Genomic DNA, 22,198 nt, shown 5'->3' with positions numbered 1-22,198 from the left:
TTATATGTCCCACAATGAGGAAAAACACAATGCTAATTCACGTTAAAATTTACATTTTTTACTTTTCCCCAAATAAATTCATTAATTTATGTTGTTTCAATCCTTTCTGAGACAGCTTTCAATAAAGAAGCAGGTCATTCTAGACAGTTGGCGCTCCCTCCAGGACAGACAGTGAATGAGCACTATCAGTCCTAAACTAATATTATTTGCATTTTTTATGAATTCAGTGACCAAAATACCCTGACAGCAAAGATTCACTAACCATTTAATGTCTATATTGAGCTTCCACAAAGTCTACAATGCATCAGCAACTTCAAAGATTATCCAGTGACACAGCCTTGACTCTGAGGGACAGAAAAAGGCGGCAATTTTGGCATGTTTACGACTGCCCGGTGACAGTGAGGAATATTTTAAGCAGGCAAGTGCGACATATTCTGGCAGCATCTTCAAAACTCTTTTCTCTGTCATCCATTCAACCACATACACACACTGTATGTCTTTTTCGAAGTCTTTCCTTTACATATTCTCACATCTCAGTTTCTCCAGGCCCCAGACTCTCTGAAACAGGCCCTCACAATTTCATCATTCACTATGTCCTGCTGTTGGCTAGACTCCAGCTAAAAAAAAAAAAAACCCTAAGTAAACACAGAACCGCAGACGTTTGCTCCAGGGGCATGAGGCATGAGAGGAGCCCCTTGTGTTGGATCACACCCCTCAGGTGCAAAGCACTCTACATATTTTAAAGCTCTGGGGCCAGAAACATGTCTTGAAATCATTTGCTGAAATGTTCGTATTTTCATAAGGGGGAATATTATTTAGGGTTAGAATATTATTGGGGTTGTACATAAAGGGAAACGTAAAGTGTAAAATAAGGTAGTTGGGTACAATTAAGACTGGTATCAGAAAGCAAATTAAGACAACAGACGACAATGCATTTGTGGCATGATGTTAATTATCACAAAAATGAATTTCGACTCGACCCTCCTTTTCTTAAAAAAACAAAAATCTGATCTGGCTTACAGTGAGGCACTTGGCACTTCATAGAAGTGAATACTATAGTATAGCTACAAGATCTCAATAATATGTGCTTTAACATGTTTTTAATGTGAAAACCACTTTGTAAAGTTTTACACATCCAGTTTTACAACTTAGCTGCCATGACAACATAATGCCTATAATCAAAAAAAAAAAAAAGATGAGAACAACTTTACAGCTTAAAGAATACAAGTTTTAACAGAAGAATGAATGTAAATGCTTTTATAAAATTACAAGCTTCACATTTCTGCATTTACACCCTACAGATATTGGCCTTATTCATTTCCATTCCAAGTACCTCACCGTAAGGTTGTAAAGGTTGTAAATAAATGTTGTTTTGTAAATTATAAATAATATTCACAGTTTCAAAAGTACAGCCACAAGATGTAAACAATATGCGTGTTAACATGATTTGTTTTTGTGAAAAATCACTTACTGACTTTTTATGTGTAAACTTATAGCCAATTTTACAATTATGTTTCCACATAATGGCTATATCCATAAACTGACTGTAAAATGACAACTTTATAGCTTGAATAATACACGTTTTAACAGAAGAATTAATGTAAATGCATTTTTAAAATGATAAATTTCCTATTTCTGCATGTAAACCTTCCAAAGAATTTCCATTGTAAGTGCCAGCCTCACTGCAATCTCATTTTTTGTAAAGAAAACAATTTTTTTTTGCTAATTAAGATAATGCCACATCATGTAAATATGTTAACATGATTTTAATGTGAAAATCACTTACTAACCTAAAACCCTAAACCACTTTGACACAATGATGAGAATTAAAAGTTCAAAAATTAAGTTATATCCAATTTTACAATTTGCATCGCCATAACAACATAACACCTGAACAACTGTAAAAATTATGACACGTTTATAGCTCAAACAATACACAAGTTTCAACAACAGAATTAATGTAAGTGCTTTTATAAAAATGATAAGCTTCACAGTTTAATACTTCCAAAAATTGGCCCCAATCACTTCCATTGCAAGTTCCCCACCATAACCTCTTTTTTTTTTTTGTAAAGAAAACAATTGTATAAATTTGTATTCTTAAAAATAAATAAATATTCTAATCAACATTATGCCACAAAATAGCTTTACAATAAGGTTCATTAGTTAACATTAATTAACACATTAACAGTATTTATTAATCCTGGTTAACGTTAATTAACAAAAACACAACTGTTCATTGTTAGTTCATGTTAGATTAAGTCCATTAATTAATATTAACAAATAAAACTGTGAATTTTAATAATGTATTAGTAAAGGTTGCAATTAATATGAACTGAGATTAATGAAGGAGTTACAAGTCTTTTTCATTGTTAGTTTATGTTAACTAATGTAGTTAACTAACAAATGGAACCTTATTGTTACCCATATTCCTTTAAAAAACAGTGTTATTAATACATTTCCCATGCAATGTCTTGCCAAAAAACGTCATTAGGCCAAAAAAAACACTGCACCCTTCCCATATCATATCTTCGTTTCAAGTGAGATCCTGCAGAGCTCGATCCCTGCCACCTTTCCTTTCTGGTGCCACCCCCACCTCAAAAACAACACGTTCCCAAGACTCCACCCCTCCTTCACCCTCCTGGTCAAATTCCATTCACTGCTCTCACCACCACAAGCCCAATCCCCAATCTCAGGCAGGACGTCCCTGAGAACATCAGCAGCTCTTTCTTTGCTCTTGCACGGCTAAATCTAAAAATGTCCTGGACGCGACCTCTTCTTCTCACCTGTCTCGTTGTTTTGTCCGTCATCACCTGTGAGTAACCAGACCGTGGTTTACTGTGCTAACCAAGGGAAGTGTTGATTTACCAATGTGGGGAACCATATAGTCCCTGGAAAGGGTGGCAAATCTTTTGGACTTACCTCAGCCGTGTTTCCTCTGTTACAGTGTTCCATGAAGCCGACAGCGCCGCTGTGTCAGATAAAAAGGCAGCCAGTCCTCAAGGTGACCAAAGACCTTCACAATGTTGCTGTAGATCTTTGTCAAGAGTTTCTACCCCTCATCAATGTTCTTCTTCACCAAAGGTGCACTGAGGAAGATCTTCATGCCAGAGGCAGATGCCTCCAGCTTCTTCAAACGGCGAGGAAAGAGGGCTGTGAAAACTCAAGATGAGATAAACGGTGAGGCTATAAATTGTGCTTGTGAAAACTCCTTATGTCAATTCAAGCAACCCCTTGAGCAACTGTCAACTACAATGGACAATCCAGAACGTTTGATTTAGAGAGACTGAGTACAAATGGGGTTTTTATATTATTAATAATACAAAATAAAAATGTATATATATAAACACTAGCATTCAAATGTCAGATTTGGAAAGAAATCACTTATTTTATTCAGCAAGGATGCATTCAACTGATCCAAAGTGACAGTAAATACATCTATAATGTTACCCAAAAAATAAATGCAGCTTTAGTGACCAAAAGAGAATTCATTCAAAAACATTACAAAAATCTTACTGACCAAAAAAAAAAAAAAAAAGTCACAATTTGAAGTCTTGCAAAGTAAATTGTCATCAATCACGTCACTTTTGTGGCTTCTAGGACTGTTTGGGTCAGGTTTGCTAGTGTAAAACAGCAAATAAAGAGCCCTTTTAGTCGTGGCTAGCACTGGCCACACAGGTGCTGCGTTTTGAGCCAGCTGAGGAATGTAAAGACGGCGAGCCGCAGCACATAGCAGGAACCACAGGGCAGGCTGGAGAAAACCAGCCTTCAGTCTTCAACTCCTGCCAGTGCCGGAGGAGGGGCTCTGCTGTTTTTTCAAGCCTTTCATTTGGCTTAGACCTGGTCTGAGATTGTTAGTTTATGGTTATGGGCTCACCAAAAATAATGTTTGACTCACCTGTGGGAATTCAAGACTGTGTAATCAAATGGTGAGGAGAGGATCTGGACAAGAGAATTTTCTTGAATCATAAATACCTTTTTTTGGACTTACAATAAATTAAAATTAATTAGTATGCAGCTTTGGGGTTTTATAATTCGCTGCTGCTGTCACACCAAATCAGGTGATCCTATTAGCCTATGTTATACAAACAGTGATGTAATCACAAACAGCCTTTCATTATGAATAGTGAAACTGAACTGTGTATTTTATATCATGAAGTGAGGATAAATCGTATTTAGTTAAAATATGGTATAATAAAAATATGATACAACAACAAAAAAACATGCTAAAAGCTCTTCTGAATCTTATCATTAGCATATTAGCATATTTCTCTTTTTATTTCTTTCTTTTTCTTCCTCTCACATTTTGTTGTCTTATTAGCTGAGCAGAGACAGAGGCTGGCCGCAGATGAGAGAAGGATGGAGTATCATGAGGAACAGAGTAATGAGTTTGAGAGTTACGCTGAAGAGGAGCACGACGGTGAGTCTACACAGCGAGCGAACTCAAACCACTCACCTGGCGGCCATATTGGATCAAGCAGCGTTAGTAGCGTTCTGAGATCATTCACCCAAGTAAACAGGATTACGCATGAACTTATCTGAACCTTGTAGGGTTTTACAAAACAGGTTTACAAAATCTAATTAAGGAAAAAAAAATGATTATATGACTTAATAAAACTTATTATAAATAAATATAATACATATTAAAAATAGAATGAATATTATATTTAATTTTAACTACATTTTAAATTAATTTTAAGGTTACTTTTCATGTTTCATGTCACGTAAATACATTTCACGCACAACTTATTTATTTGTACTGGCTTTTTTTAGGCATGATTACAACATTTCATTATGCATTCAGTTATTTTGTGATAGATTGATTTGTTTCATATTGTTTTATTTCAAGGTGCTTTTAATTTCGTATTTCAAGAGGTTTTTCATTTTAAGGCATATTTAATTTCAGGTGGTATTTCATGTCTTTAATAAATACATTTGTTTATTTACTTATGCTTTTATTTTAATCTTCATTTATTTATTGTAACATTCCATGCCGTATTTAATAATTTCAAAGTTTTACTATTTTTTTTAAAATAAAAATCATTTTTAGTTTAATTTAATACAATTCTGCCATTATTTAATCTAATATTGTTTTACCATCTTGCCTACACTTTTAAATATAATGGGAAAAAATAGACTGAAAAGGATTATCTATAAATAGTTTATATAATAGAATAGGCTATTTTCATATTCAGTTATCATATGTAACATAATACAACACTAACAGCATGTAATACACCTTTATTTAAATATGTCTGCCTTTAATGTTTATACAGTATACATGCTAATCACGTACATGGTCATGTTAGTGCAGTATAGCATCAAATATTTACACATATTATATCTGGTACTCTGTAGGCCCTCATTTCTCAAAATTCCTTCATTTTTACTCTCCTCCAGAGCAAGACGAGCACACCAGAGAGAACACAGAGCAGTGGAGAGAGTTTCACTACGACGGCCTTGACCCATCTTACGAGTACAACCGACACACGGTCTAAAACAGAGGATAACTACAGGAGAACGGGTAGAGAGCTTTACAGTACTTTACAGCATATTTCTGTAAAGGCGTTTTGGCACAATGTCTGCAGTAAACAAGCACACAATAGCGCAAAAGAACGTAGCCTTATATGTGTATTCATGCATGCAGAACGTATGTAATCCATGTATAATAGTTCTCTAAAAAGATGTACATTTATTCATAGGCTTTTATAACCCTTACTGTACTAATAACTCGCCAGTTGTTATTTTTATGGCTAATTTAAAATGTATTGTACATTTCGTCACACACTATAATGACAAAAGTCATTGCACAAGTTACAGAAAATCTGTAACAGTCTTTTAAATGAGTATTATAATGTAAAGTGCTACATTTAATACAAATAATATTTGCAGTCTAAGCAAACATGTAAATCTTCGTAACAGTTCTTTTAGTTTTGAATGAGTCTGGACAACAATAAAACTAGTGTTTGTTATCTTGGTCTTTAATGAAAATTCGAAACCATACACTCACCACAGAACAAATCTACTAAAGAGAAAACACTGCTTACATCATTTCTGCGACCTGAATGAAAGAACCAGCACTCAGCTGCTAAATTCAGAGGGCCGGTATGAAGACATGCAAGATTGAGAGCAGAAACTGTTTGAATCTCTCACGGTCGTATATCAGTGGACACAGCATATCAAAACGGCTTCAGCTAAACTGGAAAACTGCGATGTTTGCATTCGTACACTGGACAATGTGTGAAATTCTAGTCGTTTTTCGCTTCACTGAAACACAAAATCAGCAAATACAAATAACCGTCACTGAAGCTGGTACTTTTCCTATCGATCTGTGATAAAAACAAACACGTTATTGGTCAAGCGTTCATCAATCTTCTCATTAAACACAATTAAAAGAACAAAATCATAACAGTTTACATTACAGTGTCTTTATTACATATAGGCTATTTAATAATAATATACTATTAATAGTAATTTGAGTGGCAACAGCAATAAATACTTGAATTTACACAGCGCAACATAATCACTGCAATGTAAAGTGCGTGACCAACAGTCGTTTTAAAAAAGCAAAGCTTACAAAATAAATCCAAAACATACACAAAACACTTTTAAAAAGTGCTTTTCGCCACCATTTCATACCTCCAAAAACATTTGACACACAAATCACTCCAGATTCTTTCACTGATATTAACAAATTGCTGATAAAACCATTAAACTGCACATTTCCGTTTGTTTATGCAATATTCACATCCTTCATTCTCTCATTAATAAATGCCAGACGCATCCAGGACCGAATTTCAAGTTCATACGTATTGGATGACAGTAAACCTATTGGTTTAAAGGTGACATATCATGAAAATCTGACTTTTCCAGGTTTTAAGTGCTATAATCAGGTCCCCGGTGCGTCTACCAAACAAGGAAACGTGAAAAAGATTAACCCAGTAACTTTGTTTTGGGACGCCTTTTTCTGCAAGAGTCTGAGTCTGATTTTGCTCCTTTGGTGACGTGGCAAAGGGATCTCATTATAATATTACCGCCCCTTAATCTGTAAATTTCCACCCACGGCGCCGTTATTGTGTTTTCGCAAGCGACAACGGTGTACTAGTTCTAATGCCATGGCGAAAGTTTGAGCAAAACATGCTAACTGTTCTGTCTTTGGCTGCACAGACGAGCACAGAACACTATTTAGAGTCCCAGCCTCAGAGGAGACAAGACAGCAGTGGATTTATTGATTTATTTAATGTATATTGCTGCTGCCACATAGATCTAAAATAAACATGTGATTTATTTCCCAGCTGTTTACCTTCACAGACATAACCGACTGTTACATGTGAGTTTTTAACGTAAACCTGTGTGTGAATGAGAACTTAGTTTAGTTATGAAACACACCTAGGCCTATATCTCGTAATAATTACAGTTTAATTTACATTAAATACCAGCTTCAATGACAGCCCCACTTTGCGCATGCGCATTAAAATCCAATACTGCGCATGCTCGTCAAATCCAATACGTATTGGATCTGATCCAGCTACGTCATCGTGCTACAGGCTGCAGCGAGGACCTCTTGCTTGTTTCTGCTTCCACTCAAAATAGGCATTTTCAAAATGATATAATAAATGATCTGTGGAGTATTTTGAGCTGAAACTTCACAGACACATTCTGGGGACACCAGAGACTTTGTAAAAAGGGGCATAATATGTCTCCTTTAAAGCCTGATCAGCTTCTGTAAATCACATCCTTTATCATTTGGTTGTTCGAAACAGCAGCAGGTTGAAATAAAGCAGCGAAAAGTTACAACAACGTTTTAATGAATGAGACTTGTTTTATCTACACCTTCTAAGACTCAAAGTAGATGTTCTTCAACTCAGGGTTTGTAATCTCCACTCAACAGCCACATGAGCGTCCAAATCATGAGCTTTACTCATTAAAACAGTCCTTGAAATTCACACAGGCCGCTATTTTTGGAATCGGTCTTGCTTTATAGCACGCCATTGGCTTTCCAGAAAGGAAAACTGGTTCGACTGTGGACAATGGAAGTTATCGTTAAATAGAAGAAAACACGTCTTTCCACTAAGTGCAACAGTCAAGTGAGCAGTCTGACAGGAAGTGATGTCATTTGGAGCCAGTGATGATGGTAGTGACCGTGGATGGCCGTGTGTGCCGCTCGGGCGTCCCCGAGGAAGAGTTTGCCGCTTGCATGGAAGAACCTAGACAAAGATAACACCCTCTTCAAGGGCTGTTGGACAATACGACATAATACAACAAACAGCACATCACTGGTGATGAGTCAATCAAGTTCGTCAGCAAAAGTCTTGTGAGTTGTCAGTTTCATGAAATATAAAGTATTAAAGCATAAACTTACAGTCGTTGCGGTGGACTGAGGAAACATCGACCGACTGACTCTTCCCTGGCATGGATGTTGGATTCTGCTTCCTGTGTTGAGAGGAATCCATACTGCTGCTGAGCTGAAGACGCCTCATATGTCTGATCACTGCGGTAGCGTTGAACGCTTGCTGTGAGGAGAGAAGAATATAGAGAATAGTACAGAATTTCAGATCATCTTACATGTTGTTCAAAGTAAAGTTTCTCTGGAGGCGGAAAGGAAGTGGTCACTTACTCGCCATTTAGCTTTGGCAAAGTTCTTCTTCATCTGTCGGCTGACTGATTCGTGGATGTTCTTACAGAGCGCAGTATCACCAGCTATCCTGCAATCAGAAGAAAGTCAGCGGTTGGACTTCCTGCAGTATCATCCAGCATCCATGAGGAGGCAGAGCCTTATGATATGTGACCATATATGAGTATACATTGCATCACTGAGATGCTATTGTTTCATTAATATTTTGAACACTCTAAAAAATGCTGGGTTAAATATAACCCAGCGCTGGGTTAAAAAGGGACAAACCCAGCTATTGGGCTACCCAACTTTTTATGGTTTTAGTTTAGTTTTAGTTCACTATAATAATGCTGTTGTGCTCAATTACATCAGGTGAGTGTAATTATGGTTATTGCAATATTATTATATAATATTGCAATATAATAACTAATATTATATAAAATATGTAATTATATATATATATGATATACAGTAAGATTGATATATAATTATCTTTTATGCTCACCATGACTGCATTTATTTTATCTAAAACCTAATAACCTTTTTATTTGAATATATTTTAAAATGTAATTTATTCCTGTGATGCAAAGCTAAATTTTTTGCAGCATTACTTCAGTCTTCAGTGTCACATGATCCTCCAGAAATCATTCTAATATGCTAAATTTGTGCCATTTCAGGATTCTTTGATAAATTGGAAGTTCAAATGAACAGTATTTATTTGAAATATAAATATTTTGTAAAATTATAAAAGCCTTTACTATCACCTTTTTGGTAAATTTAATGCCTCCTTGCTAAATAAAACTTAATTTCTTAAAAAAAAAAATAAAAAAAATAATAATAATTACTGAATCTTACTGAAAATCTCCCCAAACTTTTGAACTGCAGTGTGCATATAAATTCTTACATAGTATATAACACTTTTAACTTGCAAAAAAGGCCTAATTTATACTATTATTATTTTTCATCGTATTATTTATCAGTGTGACAATTTCATGACAAAAAAGTAGATTGTCCCCAGGTCTCATTACTGTAATGCATGTAAATAATTATCATATTATAGTATGACTATAAATATGATTCAGGATGTTTGGGCCATTTTTCCCAGTCATTCAATCACAAAAAAAGTGTCCTAATTTACCCAAAGTCTGTCTATATTATTTGAATTGATATAATATTTAAAAGTATCCATGCATCATGGTGTGAACATGTTTAATTTATGCTGATTGTATTGGGAATAATGAATTTCAAACTCAAAAGTAAAACATTTGAACTCATTAATGAGCATTAGGGAAGCAGAGAAATATGCTTAATGTTACTGAGAGCAACTAAAAGCTTAAACCTGCAGCAACTGATATAACACCAGGGTTTTCCATGAGAAAGGCCGTGAAGACGTTGTGTCTATATTCCTGGTCGCTCACCATGGATGCCGAAGAGCCTCTTCACAAGTGAACCTCTTTTCTGGATCTTTCTGCATCAGGTTATTAATGAAGTCTTTAGCTATGAAACAACACAAATGTGAAAATAACGAAACCTGAATCAGTTACACAAGGGCGCAGTTCTAATTGTGAAAAAATGACACCCTCCTACACTTCCCCAGACACCAGAGAACAGCTCGTGGTGTGGGTGTCGAGTTGTTATTTTCAAACGATGCCGATTCGCCCAGCGCCAGATAGTGCTTTTCAACTGCTGATTTATATCTGGCTGCAAAACATCAGTCTTACTTTTGAAAAACCCTCATTAAAGTGTTGCTCATGGGAAAAAACTAAGTCGTGACTGTCAGTGACAAGTAAACACAAGCAACCCAAGTCATACTTAATGACGGCATTTAAGAGACAAAAAGAGGTGAAGAAGAGTGTCAACGAATAAATGTAAGAGCTTACGTCATTAAAGGGATAAATCACCCAAAAATGAAAATTCTCAGAAACTAATCCGTTTCAGGTCCGATTAGCTTCCGTAGTATGGACAAAAATACAATGGAAGTCAATGGGACCCAATGAGTCACCAACATTCTTTAGAATATCTTCTTTTGTGCTCTGGAATGACATGAGGGTGAGTAAATGATGACAGAATTTTAATTTTTGGGTGGACTGTCTGTTTAACTATAACATATGATTCACTTCGCAGTGATTTCCAACGCCATACACACCTGAATCAGAAATATCGTCCCAGTACGGGGAATCGAACTCGTATTCTGCCCTCAGTATTTGCTCAAACAGTTTGGAGTCATTCTCGTCATAAAACGGAGGGTATCCACACAACCTGAGGAGGTCGAGGATTCAACAGTGGTCAGTATTTTAACCTAAAGACTTCTTTTCAAAATAATGAATGTAAAAATAGTTTGGAAAAAAGTCAAATGTGTTTCATATGTGGTAAAAAATACTCACAAGATGTAAGCAATAACTCCGATAGACCAGCAGTCCACAGCTTTGCTGTAAGGCTTCTGTGCTAATACCTCTGGAGCTAAAGTAATAAAATAGAGAGAAATCGAATGAAATTATACATTTAATAAAGTGTAAAAGGGTAATTAAAGGATAATTGGCCCCAAAAACAAATTTGATCATCATTTTGATCATCTCATGTCTATAGAAGCTTGTTTCCATCACAGAATAAAAAATAAAAAAGGTAATTGTGACATTTTTATCTAACAGTTTAGACCTTTTTCTCAGAAAATGTCAGGATTGCAAAATATAAACTTGCAATTTTGAGGAAAATTTAACAATTGCAAGATGATGACCCACAATTGTGAGAAAAAAGTCTGAATTGTGAGATAAAAAGTTCTTATTTATTTATTTTTTTCATCCTGTGGCGGAACCAAGCCTTCATGAATGTCATTTCAAAACCATATGTTTCCTAATTTGCTTTTTCTAACCACTTTTATTGTGCATTTTTGGACTTGACAGACATGGTCACTTCATAGCATATACAATTTGCATAGAAATGGTTTTATTTGTTAGTAAATAGTAAATGGATATGGAAAATATGAATGTAGAAATAACAGCATATGGATTTGAAACACATGAAGGTGCATAAATGATCAAATTTTCTTTTTTTGCATGAAATATTCCTTTAAGTATTAGGTAAATGTACAGTAAAATAAATAAATAATAATACAGTTAAATAAATAATCTGTGGTTGCCAGAACTGTACCTTAAAAATAGCATAGCAACATTTCAAGTTTAAAATTTATGGTTAAAAAACATATCTTTCATTAAGTGAAATAATGTTACTATACCAAATAACTTTTTTTTGCCTTTATAATACACTGGCAACTACCTTAAAACACAGGTGGTAAAGGGAAATGACACTAAACAATAAAATAAAATGTAGCATAAAACCCAACGTACATAACTGATAAGAAAAACGTAGAAGACAGTTAATTCATTGAAAAACCATCAAATGTGAGCTGTCACAAAGCTCAGTATAAAGTATAAAGTATAAGATGACATTTCTTTTTCACTTTCATAAAACTTTACATTTAACAGTATTTTACTGTAAAATTATAGATATATTACAGTTTTTCACAGTATAGAGTAAAGGACTTTACCGTTAACCAATTAAAAGGCTTTTACTGTAGCATTTTTACAGTCTTTTTACAGTGTTTTACCATTAAATCTATGATCATTTTATTAAATATTCAGATCCAGTGCAGATTCACATTGATATTTAGTGGATCGACAGCCTTACCCACATATCCCGGCGTCCCACAGGCTGTGGACATGATGTCATTGGCTGCGCCCTCCATCTTGGACAGCCCGAAATCACTTATCATAATCTTGGATTCTTCATGTGGGTTAAAATAGAGCAGATTCTCTGGCTGTCAGGAGATGAGAGAGTAGGTGATAAGGTTAAAAAGTCACAGGGAGTTATTTACACCGTACGTCTTGTTTCCACTGGAGTGGAAGTGAGTGTTCGCTGTCCGGTGACCTTTCATTTCTCATGTTCCAACTTCCTATATACTGTATAATGAAACTGAACGTCTCTGTACATCGATTTGTTTTGCTGTGAAGGAAATCAGTCAAGGGAAATCATCACCTTCAGGTCTCTGTGGACTATCCCCAGTGAATGCAGGTAGTTAACCGCATCCAGAACCTGTTTGATTAACGCGCTGGCATCCTGCTCCGTGTAGAAACCTCTCTCTACGATACGATCAAACAACTCCCTGCCAGACACACTGAAAAAAAAAAATCAGTTTTTAACAAGTGTTTTTTTTAATTTTTTTTTAAAAATATAGTTATTAAGGAAAGTGAAAATAATATACAGGTATATATGTGACCCTGCACCACAAACCAGTCTTAAGTCGCTGGGGTATATTTGTAGCAATAGACAAAAATACATTGTATGGGTCAAAATTATAGATTTTTCTTTTATGCCAAAAATCCTTAGGATATTAAGTAAAGATCATGTTCCATGAAGATATTTTGTAAATTTCCTACTGTAAATATATTAAAACTTAATTTTTGATTAGTAATATATGCATTGCTAAGAACTTCATTTGGACAACTTTAAAGGCGATTTTCTCAGTATTTTGATTTTTTTTGCACCCTCAGATTCCAGATTTTCAAATAGTTGTATCTCGGCCAAATATTGTCCTATCCTAACAAACCAATGGAAAGCTTATTTATTCAGCTTTCAGATGATGTATAAATCTCAATTTCGAAAAATTGACCCTTATGACTGGTTTTGTGGTCCAGGGTCACATATAATACTGTTTACTGTCACTAAAATGTAATGTAATCTTGATGACTTGAAGTATTCATTCCTTGCAGAAAAAACAAACCTAACAAACTTTTGAACGGTCCTGTATGTTTTCTACTTCATTATAGTTTTTTATATACGTCATTATACTTTTTTATTCCCTTTTCAAAATAAAATTAAATAAAATTATTATAAAATTATTAAATAATTATTCAAATAAAATAATGGTTAAATTATAGGTATTTGTTTACTGGGCCAAGTCAGAACATAGCAAATTTGATTGTTTAGAAAAGTAATAGCATACCTAGAGTCAACAAGCAGCATCAAAAACAAAACAAAGCAACATAAATAAATAAATAACGAGCAAAACAAAGGGGAAAAAACATACAGAAAACAAAACAAAGCAAAAAAACAAACAAACATACAAAAAACAATTCAGGTGATTCAATTCAACAACTATCAAATAATAAAATAAACACTCAATACTCCAATCTGGGTTTAAAAACAAAAAAAAATGCAAATGTTTTGCATGTCAACATATAGATTATGGTTGGAGAATCCCGTAATCATCTGTTGCTCAGATCATTAAAATGATCTCAAACAACAGCAGCAGCCTTGGACACAAATGAGAATAAGAATTGGCTTCCTTTCAAGTCATGAGTTGGATGCCCCGCAGGACGTCGAATTGGAATGTGAATTGGAATGACAGGAAGAATTTCCTGGATTAAAATTCAAATAAATTCAACAGTGACACAACAAGAACAAATTACTTTAAAGTTTTCCATCTCGCAAACCAGCTTCACATGGTTTGGTTCTGTTTCAAAGACTTAGCAGACTTAAAGCAATAATGGAAGCAGCAAACAGATTCTACTCACAGTTGCATAATAAGATATAAATGAGTGGGGCTCTCATAAATGTCTTCCAGTGTCACAATGTTCTCATGCTTGATCCTGAAAAGAACAGATGAAATATTTGATCAATTACAACGAAGCAGAGTTGCACTTGAGTGGATTATGAAGGCTTTGTTTTGGATGGCTGACGTTGGTTCCAATTGCACGTTCCCGAACACCATAGCATACATTCTGGGCTGATATGTTGAGCTATTTTATTCATGCAGATGATGAAAACAAAAGGAATTCTCATATGTAAGTTGCTAAACAACCATTACAGTCTCTGCTATCATTCTGGCCATCTCCAATCCAGCTGCAAGCTGCAGCGGTTTTACTCGCCAACGTATTGCCTCGCCTCCTTGCCTGAACGCCTTTTTACCATGACAACCACGGACCTGCGCTTGGCCTCAACGTGCGGTGAATAGCGAGGTCTGTGGCGGAGGCCACATGAATCATTTGTACGGCCTTTAAAATGCTTCCAAACGGTTTTGACAGGGACAGGTAGGAGTCAGTAAAGGTAGGAGGCTGTGAGGGGTGTGTCGTAAAGGCTGAGTCATCTCCCGCTTTGAGGAGAAAAGCACAAACTCCCACTAACAGCTTCCTTTGAACTTTAGGGTTTTCGTCTGTAGCTAGAGAATCTTATGTAAAGCATGTAATGGGTGTTGGGTTTGTTATTTTAAGCCTTTTCCGGGAGCTTTTAGAATACTTACTTCCTCAGCACTGCAATCTCGTTTTCTATTCCGCTCTGTTTTCCTCTTAGTGCTTTTTTTGGGATGCATTTCACGGCGTACATCTCTCCTGTGGCCTTCTCTTGGGCCAGGACCACCTCAGAAAATGCCCCACTGGAAAAAAGCATAAAAGAAAGGGTGTAAAATGTAAAATGGTGGACAGAGACAAAATAGGGTACTTGAAAGGTAAGCAGCATATAGTGGGGCCTAATAGTCTAAAACAACAATGAAACTACAATAATAAAATGAAAATAAAAATAAAATAGTAGTGCTTTAGATAGCCAGAATAAAATACAACAAAATAAAATAAAAAACATAAAATAAAACAAAACGGTCTACAACAGGACAGAAGCATGTAAAAGAAAATAAAATAAAAGTTGTGTTTTAAATTAGATAACCTACAAAGTGGCAGAAGCATAATATAGAATAAAACAAAATAGTAATGCTTTAGACAGCCTACAAAGGGAAAGAAGCATAAAATAAAATAGTATAAAATAAAAAAACAGTAGTGGTTTAACCTACAAAGTGGTCCAAGCACAAAGTAAAAAAAATAAAAAAATAAATAATAATAAGTAAAAAATAATAGTGATTTAGACAGCCTACAAAGGGACAGAAGCAAAATAAAATAAAAAATAAAATAAAATAATAAACAGTTGTGCTTTAGACAGCCCATGAAGGGACAGAAGCATAAAATAAAACAAAAAATAGTAGTGCTTCAGACAACCTACAAAGGGGCAGAGGCATAAAATTAAATAAAATTAAAATTACTAGTTCTTTAGCCAGCCTACCAAAGGGGCAGAAGCATAGAAAATATAAAATAAAAATAGTACTGCTTTAGTCTACAAAAGGACAGAAGCATAAAATAAAATAAAATAATAAAAAAGTACTTCAAAATCATTTGACTTGACTAATTTATGAGCATTTAAAACACTAAGGACCCACTTCAAATGTCTGTACTTCTTCAAATATTTGTTTAAACCAATGCCAAAGCTGTATGAACACATTCACGTCTGCTGGGACTCTGTGTAGGGATGTTGTATCATATGCACTATGTGTAATCAGTTGGGCACTGTGGCTTGCAGCTAAACCTTTATTGGTCTCTGAAAATCCACTCTAATCTCTTGGCACACACAGTCATTTACAAACACTGACACGAGCACTCGCCACAATTCAGAAAGCTTGGAACAAAAGGCTGTTTTTCAGTCAGAAGGTTTCCTGAACCATTTCATCAAACATAGGGCTTGGCGCTTTGCCAAAAATGAAGCATTTGTCATCGGTTTCTTAAACTGTAAAATTCATTTCTCATCTGCGATTGAAACATAAGCCCTTCAGGAGGCTTGAAATGTAGTGACTCATTGGCCAAGCGCCCAGCAGGTTGAGTACTTTGTAAGCTATGTGTTCATATAAGCGTTTGAGATTGCAGTGGGCGCTGCGTTCATCTCTGCAAAGGATTAAACTAGAAGAAAAACAACAGTGTGTGGTTGCATAGAGTGCATTAAATATCAGATTTAACACATATGTAATTCAGACACCTTTCACAGTGGTGTTTTCTGCTGCAAACGGTGCTAAAATGTTATGGATGGTTGCCAGGAAGTTGCTAGGTGGTTGTTAAGGTGTTCAGAGTGGTACAGTATGAAGTGGATTGCTATGCGGTTTTTAGGGCATTATAGGTTGATAGGTGACTGTTTACTGGGCCAAGTCAGAACATAGCAAATATGATTGTTTAGAAACCTCGAGTGAACAAGCAAGGCAAAAAATAAATAAAGAAATAAAACAGAACAAACCAAAACATAGCACATTTGATTGTTTAAAAAGTAATAGCACACTTCAAGTCAACAAGCAGCGTGCAAAATAAAAAACAAAACAAAATAAAATAGAACAAAACAAAACATAGCATGTTTGATTTATTTAGAAAGTAATAGCACACCTCACGTCAACAAGCAACACAAAAATAAATAAAAAATAAAATAGAACAAAAAACAGCAAATTTGATTGTTTAGAAGGTAATAGCACACCTCAAGTCACAAGCAGCATCAATAAAAAAGCATGAAAAAACATAATTCAAATGATTCAATTCAGAAAGAAGCAAATAATAATAATAATAAACTAAAATAATAAAAAGTGGTATTGCATTGGGTGATAGCACACATCAAGTCAACAGCGCAAATAAATACATAAATAAATAAAAATACAAAGAACAAAACAAAACATGGCAAATTTGATTGTTTAGAAAGTAATAGCACACCTCAAGTCAACAAACAAAACTAAACCAAAAATAAAACTAAACAAATCAAAGCAAACCAAAATACAAAACAAAACAACCCCAAAATTCAAAGCAAATATAATAATAATAATAATAACATAAAATAAAGAGTGGTATTAAGTGCATTGTTATGTGGTTGCTAGGGAGTTATGGGTGGTTGCTATGTGACTGCTTACTGGGCCAAGTCAGAACACAGCAAATTTGATTGTGTAGAAAAGTAATAGCACGCCTTGAGTCAAGCAGCATGAAAAACAAAACCAAAACAAAAAAGCACAAAACCTCAAAAACCATAATTCAGGTGACTCAGTTCAACAAGCAGCAAATAATAAAATAAAATAAACGAATTCTAACTAATATACAGTAGAGTGTAATAGAGTATAGCTACTTCCATTTTTGCCACCAGTCTGGTATCAGTCAACCAACAGCAGAGGAAATCATCAAAGCACAGGAAGTTTAAACTCAGAAACTCAATGCCATGTGTGTCACACCTTCAGGTATAAGGCTATGAAAGCATGACCGTTAACCCACATCCACTGACCTTTATGCGCTTTGCGTTCCTTGTTGTGCACCTGACTGTAAAGTATATTTTGAAACAAAGCTGTTCTCTGGAAAGCATGCCTTTTACACTCCTAATTTGCATAGCATGAGGTCAACAAGGAACTAGTGTTCATTTATCATGACTCTGTGGTCCATGACCTCAATGCTTTGCAGCAATGCTGAATTTCTCAAGCAAATGTCAGTTTCATAAGTCTATATATAAGCATATGAGATATGGGTGTAGCCACATATTATGGGATGTGAAGGAATGTCAATTCACAACAGAGCTACTAAAAAAGATTTATTTAAAGGAATAATTCAACCAAAAAAGTATTTTTATTTCCAAAAAACTTTTTAGCAATGACATGCTGAACGTAGTGACTGCGACCTCAGGTGAATTCAGGAAAACTGGCACCTCCGCTTGGAAGGAAACAGGATTAAGACGGGATTAATCTAAAATTAACGGATTAACACTACACTGATGGTATTTTCTCATTTAGAAATGCCTAAAGCGGTATAATGAGTTTGAACAAAAGAGACTGTGTAGATGGGTGGAGATTGTGTGTAGGTTTTTGTTGAGTATTGCGTGTAGGAAAGTCTGAGCTATTTCTGACAAGAAATAAAAAGCAACCAAAGTCATACAACCAAAACAACAGGTGTCATTGTCTTTGAACAATATGAAAACATGCTTGCATGCAGATTCCATCCAATTACTGTATGGCACATATAATAGAGCAACAGTGTTTTGGAGTGTCAAAAATATCACAATTTTTTTTCAGAAAAAAAAGAAAAAAAAATCACAATTCATGATTTTATCACGATTCTTTGTCGTTTTTTTTTTTTTTTACTATTTTCCACATTGTCTGAGCAGTACAGCCAAACTAATTTCCCTATTTTTAAAAAACAAAGCTTTACAAGGTAACAAAATATAAAATAAAAAGGAATGGCAGATATTTAGGCCAAAGCGGGTGAAGATAAAAATCTTTGTCATCATTTTATCTATCTTCTAAATAAGAACAAAGATACACATTACAAATTCACATACTATACAAATAAAACAAAGTGCTTTATTTTTCAGGTACAGTAGGTATATTTAGCATTCAAGAAATTTAATGAACAAGTATAAAAATAAAACACTATATAGACTTCACTGTATAAATTATACATTGATTCTTGTTATAGCAACTGTATTTAAGTTCTTCAGTCAAGAGCAGTGAGTGATTTTTCTCTTTGTGTTTTGCTGTTTTATTAGCAATAAAGGGATAGTTCACCCCAAAAATGAAAATTCTGTTACTCATTCTCAAGTTGTTTTAAACCTGAATGAGTTTCTTTCTTCTGTTGAACGTAAAAGTTATTTTGAAAAGTGTGGGTAACCAAACAGTTGCTGGTCCACAGTGACTTCTATAGCATTTCTTTCCTACTATCAAAGTTAATAGGGACCAGCATCTCTTTGGTTACCCACATTCTTCAAAATATCTTCTTTTGTGTTCAGCACAAGAAAGAAATTAATACAGGTTCGGGACAAGATGAGAGTGAGTAAATAATGACAGAATTTACATTTTTGGGTGAACTACCCCTGTAATGACAAGCGGCAGCATGTTTACTACTATTAGTCTGCTGTCACTTTAAGACCTGCATTTTTTTTCTTTTTTTTTCTGTTCTCATGTCAGATTTGTATGCATGTATGTATGTATGCATGTATGTATGTACCAGGAGCACCTTAAAAAAAAAAACCCATAACAAATTCCTTGTGTGTTTGCACACACCTGGCGAATAAAGCTAATTCTGATTCTGATTCTGATAATATACAGGCACGCATCTGTTTTTCTCTCAACTGTGTTTATATGTAAACCTTGTGTGTTTTTGACAGATATCTTAGTCAAGTAATCAAGTGCTGTTTGACAGGCTTTTTAGTGTGTGCGCGCTTCATGTGTTCACGCTCAGAAAAAGTGCACGTCAGAACAGTCCGCGAATGAAATGTTTAACCGGCAAGGCTTTAAAGCACATACAAATAATGTACTTTTATGACTGTGAATAAGTGCAGTGTCCCGTGAGTGTAACTGTCAACGCTGAGTCAACATTTGATGTGAATGAATGTCGTGTTGTACAGTATATTGAGACTGAGGCGCCAGAACTGCAGCTGATAGAATGTGCGCTGTAGCATGATACTACGGTATTACTACTACAGAAGATAGTGGAGATATTTTAACTGTCCATGATCAAAAATCATGATATTGCACACCCCTGTCTAAACATCCTTAACTGTGATAAACTTACTGTAAAGCATAACTTTGAATAGCCTGGCATTCTAAAACGCACAGCTGAATAATAAATAGGCACAAATTAATTTAATATGAATAATAAGAAGAAGAATAAACAACTTTTCTGTCAAAGTAGTCTAATTGTAGTTATAGTCTAAAGGTTTACGAATACAATGGGAACATGGTACATTATTATTATTATAGATATCTAAAATCTACATGCCAAATTCTATGATTTCTAAGAAAAAAAATTATTTTTACATTTTTATCTGGCTCGTCTGTGTGGTGTTTTCAGTTTAGTGCCTCAGAAGGCTGCATCTGTAAAATCTTGTGTAAGGCGTATTAGAGAATCTGTTATGTCATCTTCAGGAAGGGAAATCTTAGAGATATAATCCAAGTAAAATATTACTACAAATCAAAATAAACAAAATAACTGCTTTTTGTTTGACTATTTTAAAATGTAATTTATTCCTGTGATGCAAAGCTGAATTTTTAGCATTTTTACTCCAGTCTTCAGTGTCACATGATCATTCTAATATGCTGATTTGCGGCTCAAGAAACATTTAGTATATTATTATCAATGTTGAAAACAGTCATACAATATTTTAGTAATATTGATATTAATATTTTACTGATAATAATATTTTTGTGGAAACTGTGATACATTTGTTCCGAGATTATTTGACCAAAATAAAGTACAAAAGAACAGCATTTATTTGAAATAGATATTTCTGTAACAATGTAAATGTCTTTACTGTCACTTTTGATAAAGATAAATTAAAATATTAGAATATTAATTTCTTTCAAAAAAGTAAATAATAAATAAAATAAAAAATACTGTCCAAAAAACGTTGAACAGTAATGTTTTGAACGGAAAACCTGGAAAACTGCACAATCTTTTCTGAGTTTTTCCCCTCATATAATCCACATTTATATACAACACTTAGAGAAATGAGGGTGGAGTGCTGAGCCTCAGATGACATGCAGTCAAACAGTCGGATAAAAACTATCAGCACACGTGCAAACATGACTGTGATACCTGTTGTTGGCAGTGGCGGCTCGTGGGTTTTACATAGAGGAGGCACACTAATTGTATTGGTCTGGGATCCCTACCGATTATTATTATTTGCTTAACCACTTTAAAATGGCTTTTTGGTTGCTTTTAGTCAGAGAACGTAAAGAAAACGACATACATACAGCAAGATAATATAATTTCACTTACCTGGCCTATCACTTGAAGCAAACATCCATCCCTTCTTAAAAGTCTGTGTTAAAAGAGAGCTGCCTGTTGCGCCATTTAATTAAGCCGACTGCTGTAGTCTATATCCAGTTAGGCATGTTTTCCCTTTTTTTTTTATTTGCATATATACTGTTTGAATGACAGCTTGGTAAATCTGTTGGCAATCAAATATTCAATATCGCTACTCATCATTACTTAGTACATTATCAGCGCAGCAGATGTTCAAACTAATATCACGTAATTTACGTCTCTATGATGATTGGTTGATATCGGAACCTCCCTTGCGAGGTTTCTTTTCTCAACACACCGCAGCGCTGGAAGTGAACACTCGATGCTGATTGGCTATTTATTTTTTTACGGAGGCACGAGAGCTCAGCTCTCCCCCGGGCTTCACCTTCTCCATCATTAGCGGTTGTAATTACATCAGCAAATTCGGCACATTCGCGATAGAAAAGTGGCACTTTCCAAATTCATTAACATGTTATGGTATTACAGCTGTGAAATTACAAACAAAAAAAATACACATTCTGAGACATGAACTTAAATGAATTGTGAATTTTATTAACATTAAGTCGTCCTCCTCCCGTTTTCATCTCAAAATTTTGGGGAAACTGTGCCTCCCCCGACAAGCCGCCACTGGTTGTTGGACCACTGAGATGTAATCCAGTATCAGGGCATGGGACAAGGAGGCTCAAAATTTAGAGGATTCTCTATGAGGTGTAAAACTATTGTAACTGGCGTGACTAATGGAGCTTCTATAGAAATGAAACATTTACAGGTCTGTATCCACTAAAGCTGCTAGTAAATCCTTTTGTAAGAGACTTTTGGTGTGCTATTGTAATACATAACATTATAATACAAATGTTATAATGTCTGTTTGTGACCTAAGCAACCTCATCTCACACACACATATCTTCAAATGTTTGGAAAAGGCACTGAATTGAAAAAAAACAAACAAAAAAAAAAACACAAT

At 34.8% G+C, this 22,198-nt stretch overlaps 2 protein-coding genes and 1 long non-coding RNA gene across 5 annotated transcripts in view; 1 reads left to right on the top strand and 2 right to left on the bottom strand.

The window, feature by feature from the left end:
• Positions 1 to 2,515: 2,515 nt before the first annotated feature.
• On the top strand, positions 2,516 to 5,829 carry LOC107740874 (unique cartilage matrix-associated protein-like). 2 transcript variants are annotated; one of them, XM_016553399.1, is made up of 5 exons: positions 2,516 to 2,812; positions 2,945 to 3,001; positions 3,082 to 3,177; positions 4,319 to 4,417; positions 5,398 to 5,829. In XM_016553399.1, exons 1-5 carry the CDS (start codon positions 2,755 to 2,757, stop codon positions 5,493 to 5,495), a joined length of 408 nt encoding a protein of 135 aa, XP_016408885.1. In that variant the 5' UTR covers positions 2,516 to 2,754; the 3' UTR covers positions 5,496 to 5,829. The 2 variants fall into 2 exon arrangements, with proteins under 2 accessions (XP_016408885.1, XP_016408884.1); XM_016553398.1 differs by lacking the exon at positions 5,398 to 5,829 and having other exon boundaries at positions 4,319 to 4,557.
• LOC107740875 (uncharacterized) lies at positions 2,760 to 4,364 on the bottom strand. Its single transcript, XR_001640128.1, has 4 exons — positions 4,301 to 4,364; positions 3,896 to 3,939; positions 2,920 to 3,159; positions 2,760 to 2,810 (listed from the first exon to the last, which is right to left on the bottom strand). It is a non-coding gene; the product is annotated as an uncharacterized LOC107740875 (long non-coding RNA).
• A 1,827-nt stretch (positions 5,830 to 7,656) lies between the features above and the next one.
• Positions 7,657 to 22,198, bottom strand: part of LOC107740872 (calcium/calmodulin-dependent protein kinase type 1D-like) — an 18,367-nt gene continuing 3,825 nt past the window's right edge. Inside the window, exons 2-11 of one of the 2 annotated variants that reach the window (XM_016553394.1) lie at positions 14,907 to 15,038; positions 14,182 to 14,256; positions 12,644 to 12,782; positions 12,296 to 12,425; positions 10,996 to 11,071; positions 10,758 to 10,870; positions 10,030 to 10,108; positions 8,615 to 8,702; positions 8,360 to 8,510; positions 7,657 to 8,204 (exon numbers count right to left, since the gene is read on the bottom strand). In XM_016553394.1, coding sequence (XP_016408880.1) covers positions 8,110 to 8,204; positions 8,360 to 8,510; positions 8,615 to 8,702; positions 10,030 to 10,108; positions 10,758 to 10,870; positions 10,996 to 11,071; positions 12,296 to 12,425; positions 12,644 to 12,782; positions 14,182 to 14,256; positions 14,907 to 15,038 — 1,078 coding nt within the window. In that variant the 3' untranslated portion in view covers positions 7,657 to 8,109. Of the gene's footprint in view, positions 8,234 to 8,359; positions 8,511 to 8,614; positions 8,703 to 10,029; positions 10,109 to 10,757; positions 10,871 to 10,995; positions 11,072 to 12,295; positions 12,426 to 12,643; positions 12,783 to 14,181; positions 14,257 to 14,906; positions 15,039 to 22,198 lie in introns of both variants that reach the window. The other variant, XM_016553395.1, reaches the window with a different exon arrangement.

Source organism: Sinocyclocheilus rhinocerous, unplaced genomic scaffold (genome assembly GCF_001515625.1).
Source record: "Sinocyclocheilus rhinocerous isolate Xijiao unplaced genomic scaffold, SAMN03320098_v1.1 scaffold1668, whole genome shotgun sequence".
In the NCBI taxonomy this organism is placed as follows: Eukaryota; Metazoa; Chordata; class Actinopteri; order Cypriniformes; family Cyprinidae; genus Sinocyclocheilus; species Sinocyclocheilus rhinocerous.
This window is presented reverse-complemented; position numbering and strand designations above follow the sequence as displayed.

Coding starts and splice junctions, on each gene's coding strand:
- LOC107740874 (XM_016553398.1), top strand. CDS start 2,755: ATGTCCTGGACGCGACCTCTTCTTCTCACCTGTCTCGTTGTTTTGTCC. Junction 2,813..2,944: donor TGTTTTGTCCGTCATCACCT/GTGAGTAACCAG, acceptor CCTCTGTTACAG/TGTTCCATGAAGCCGACAGC. Junction 3,178..4,318: donor AACTCAAGATGAGATAAACG/GTGAGGCTATAA, acceptor TTGTCTTATTAG/CTGAGCAGAGACAGAGGCTG.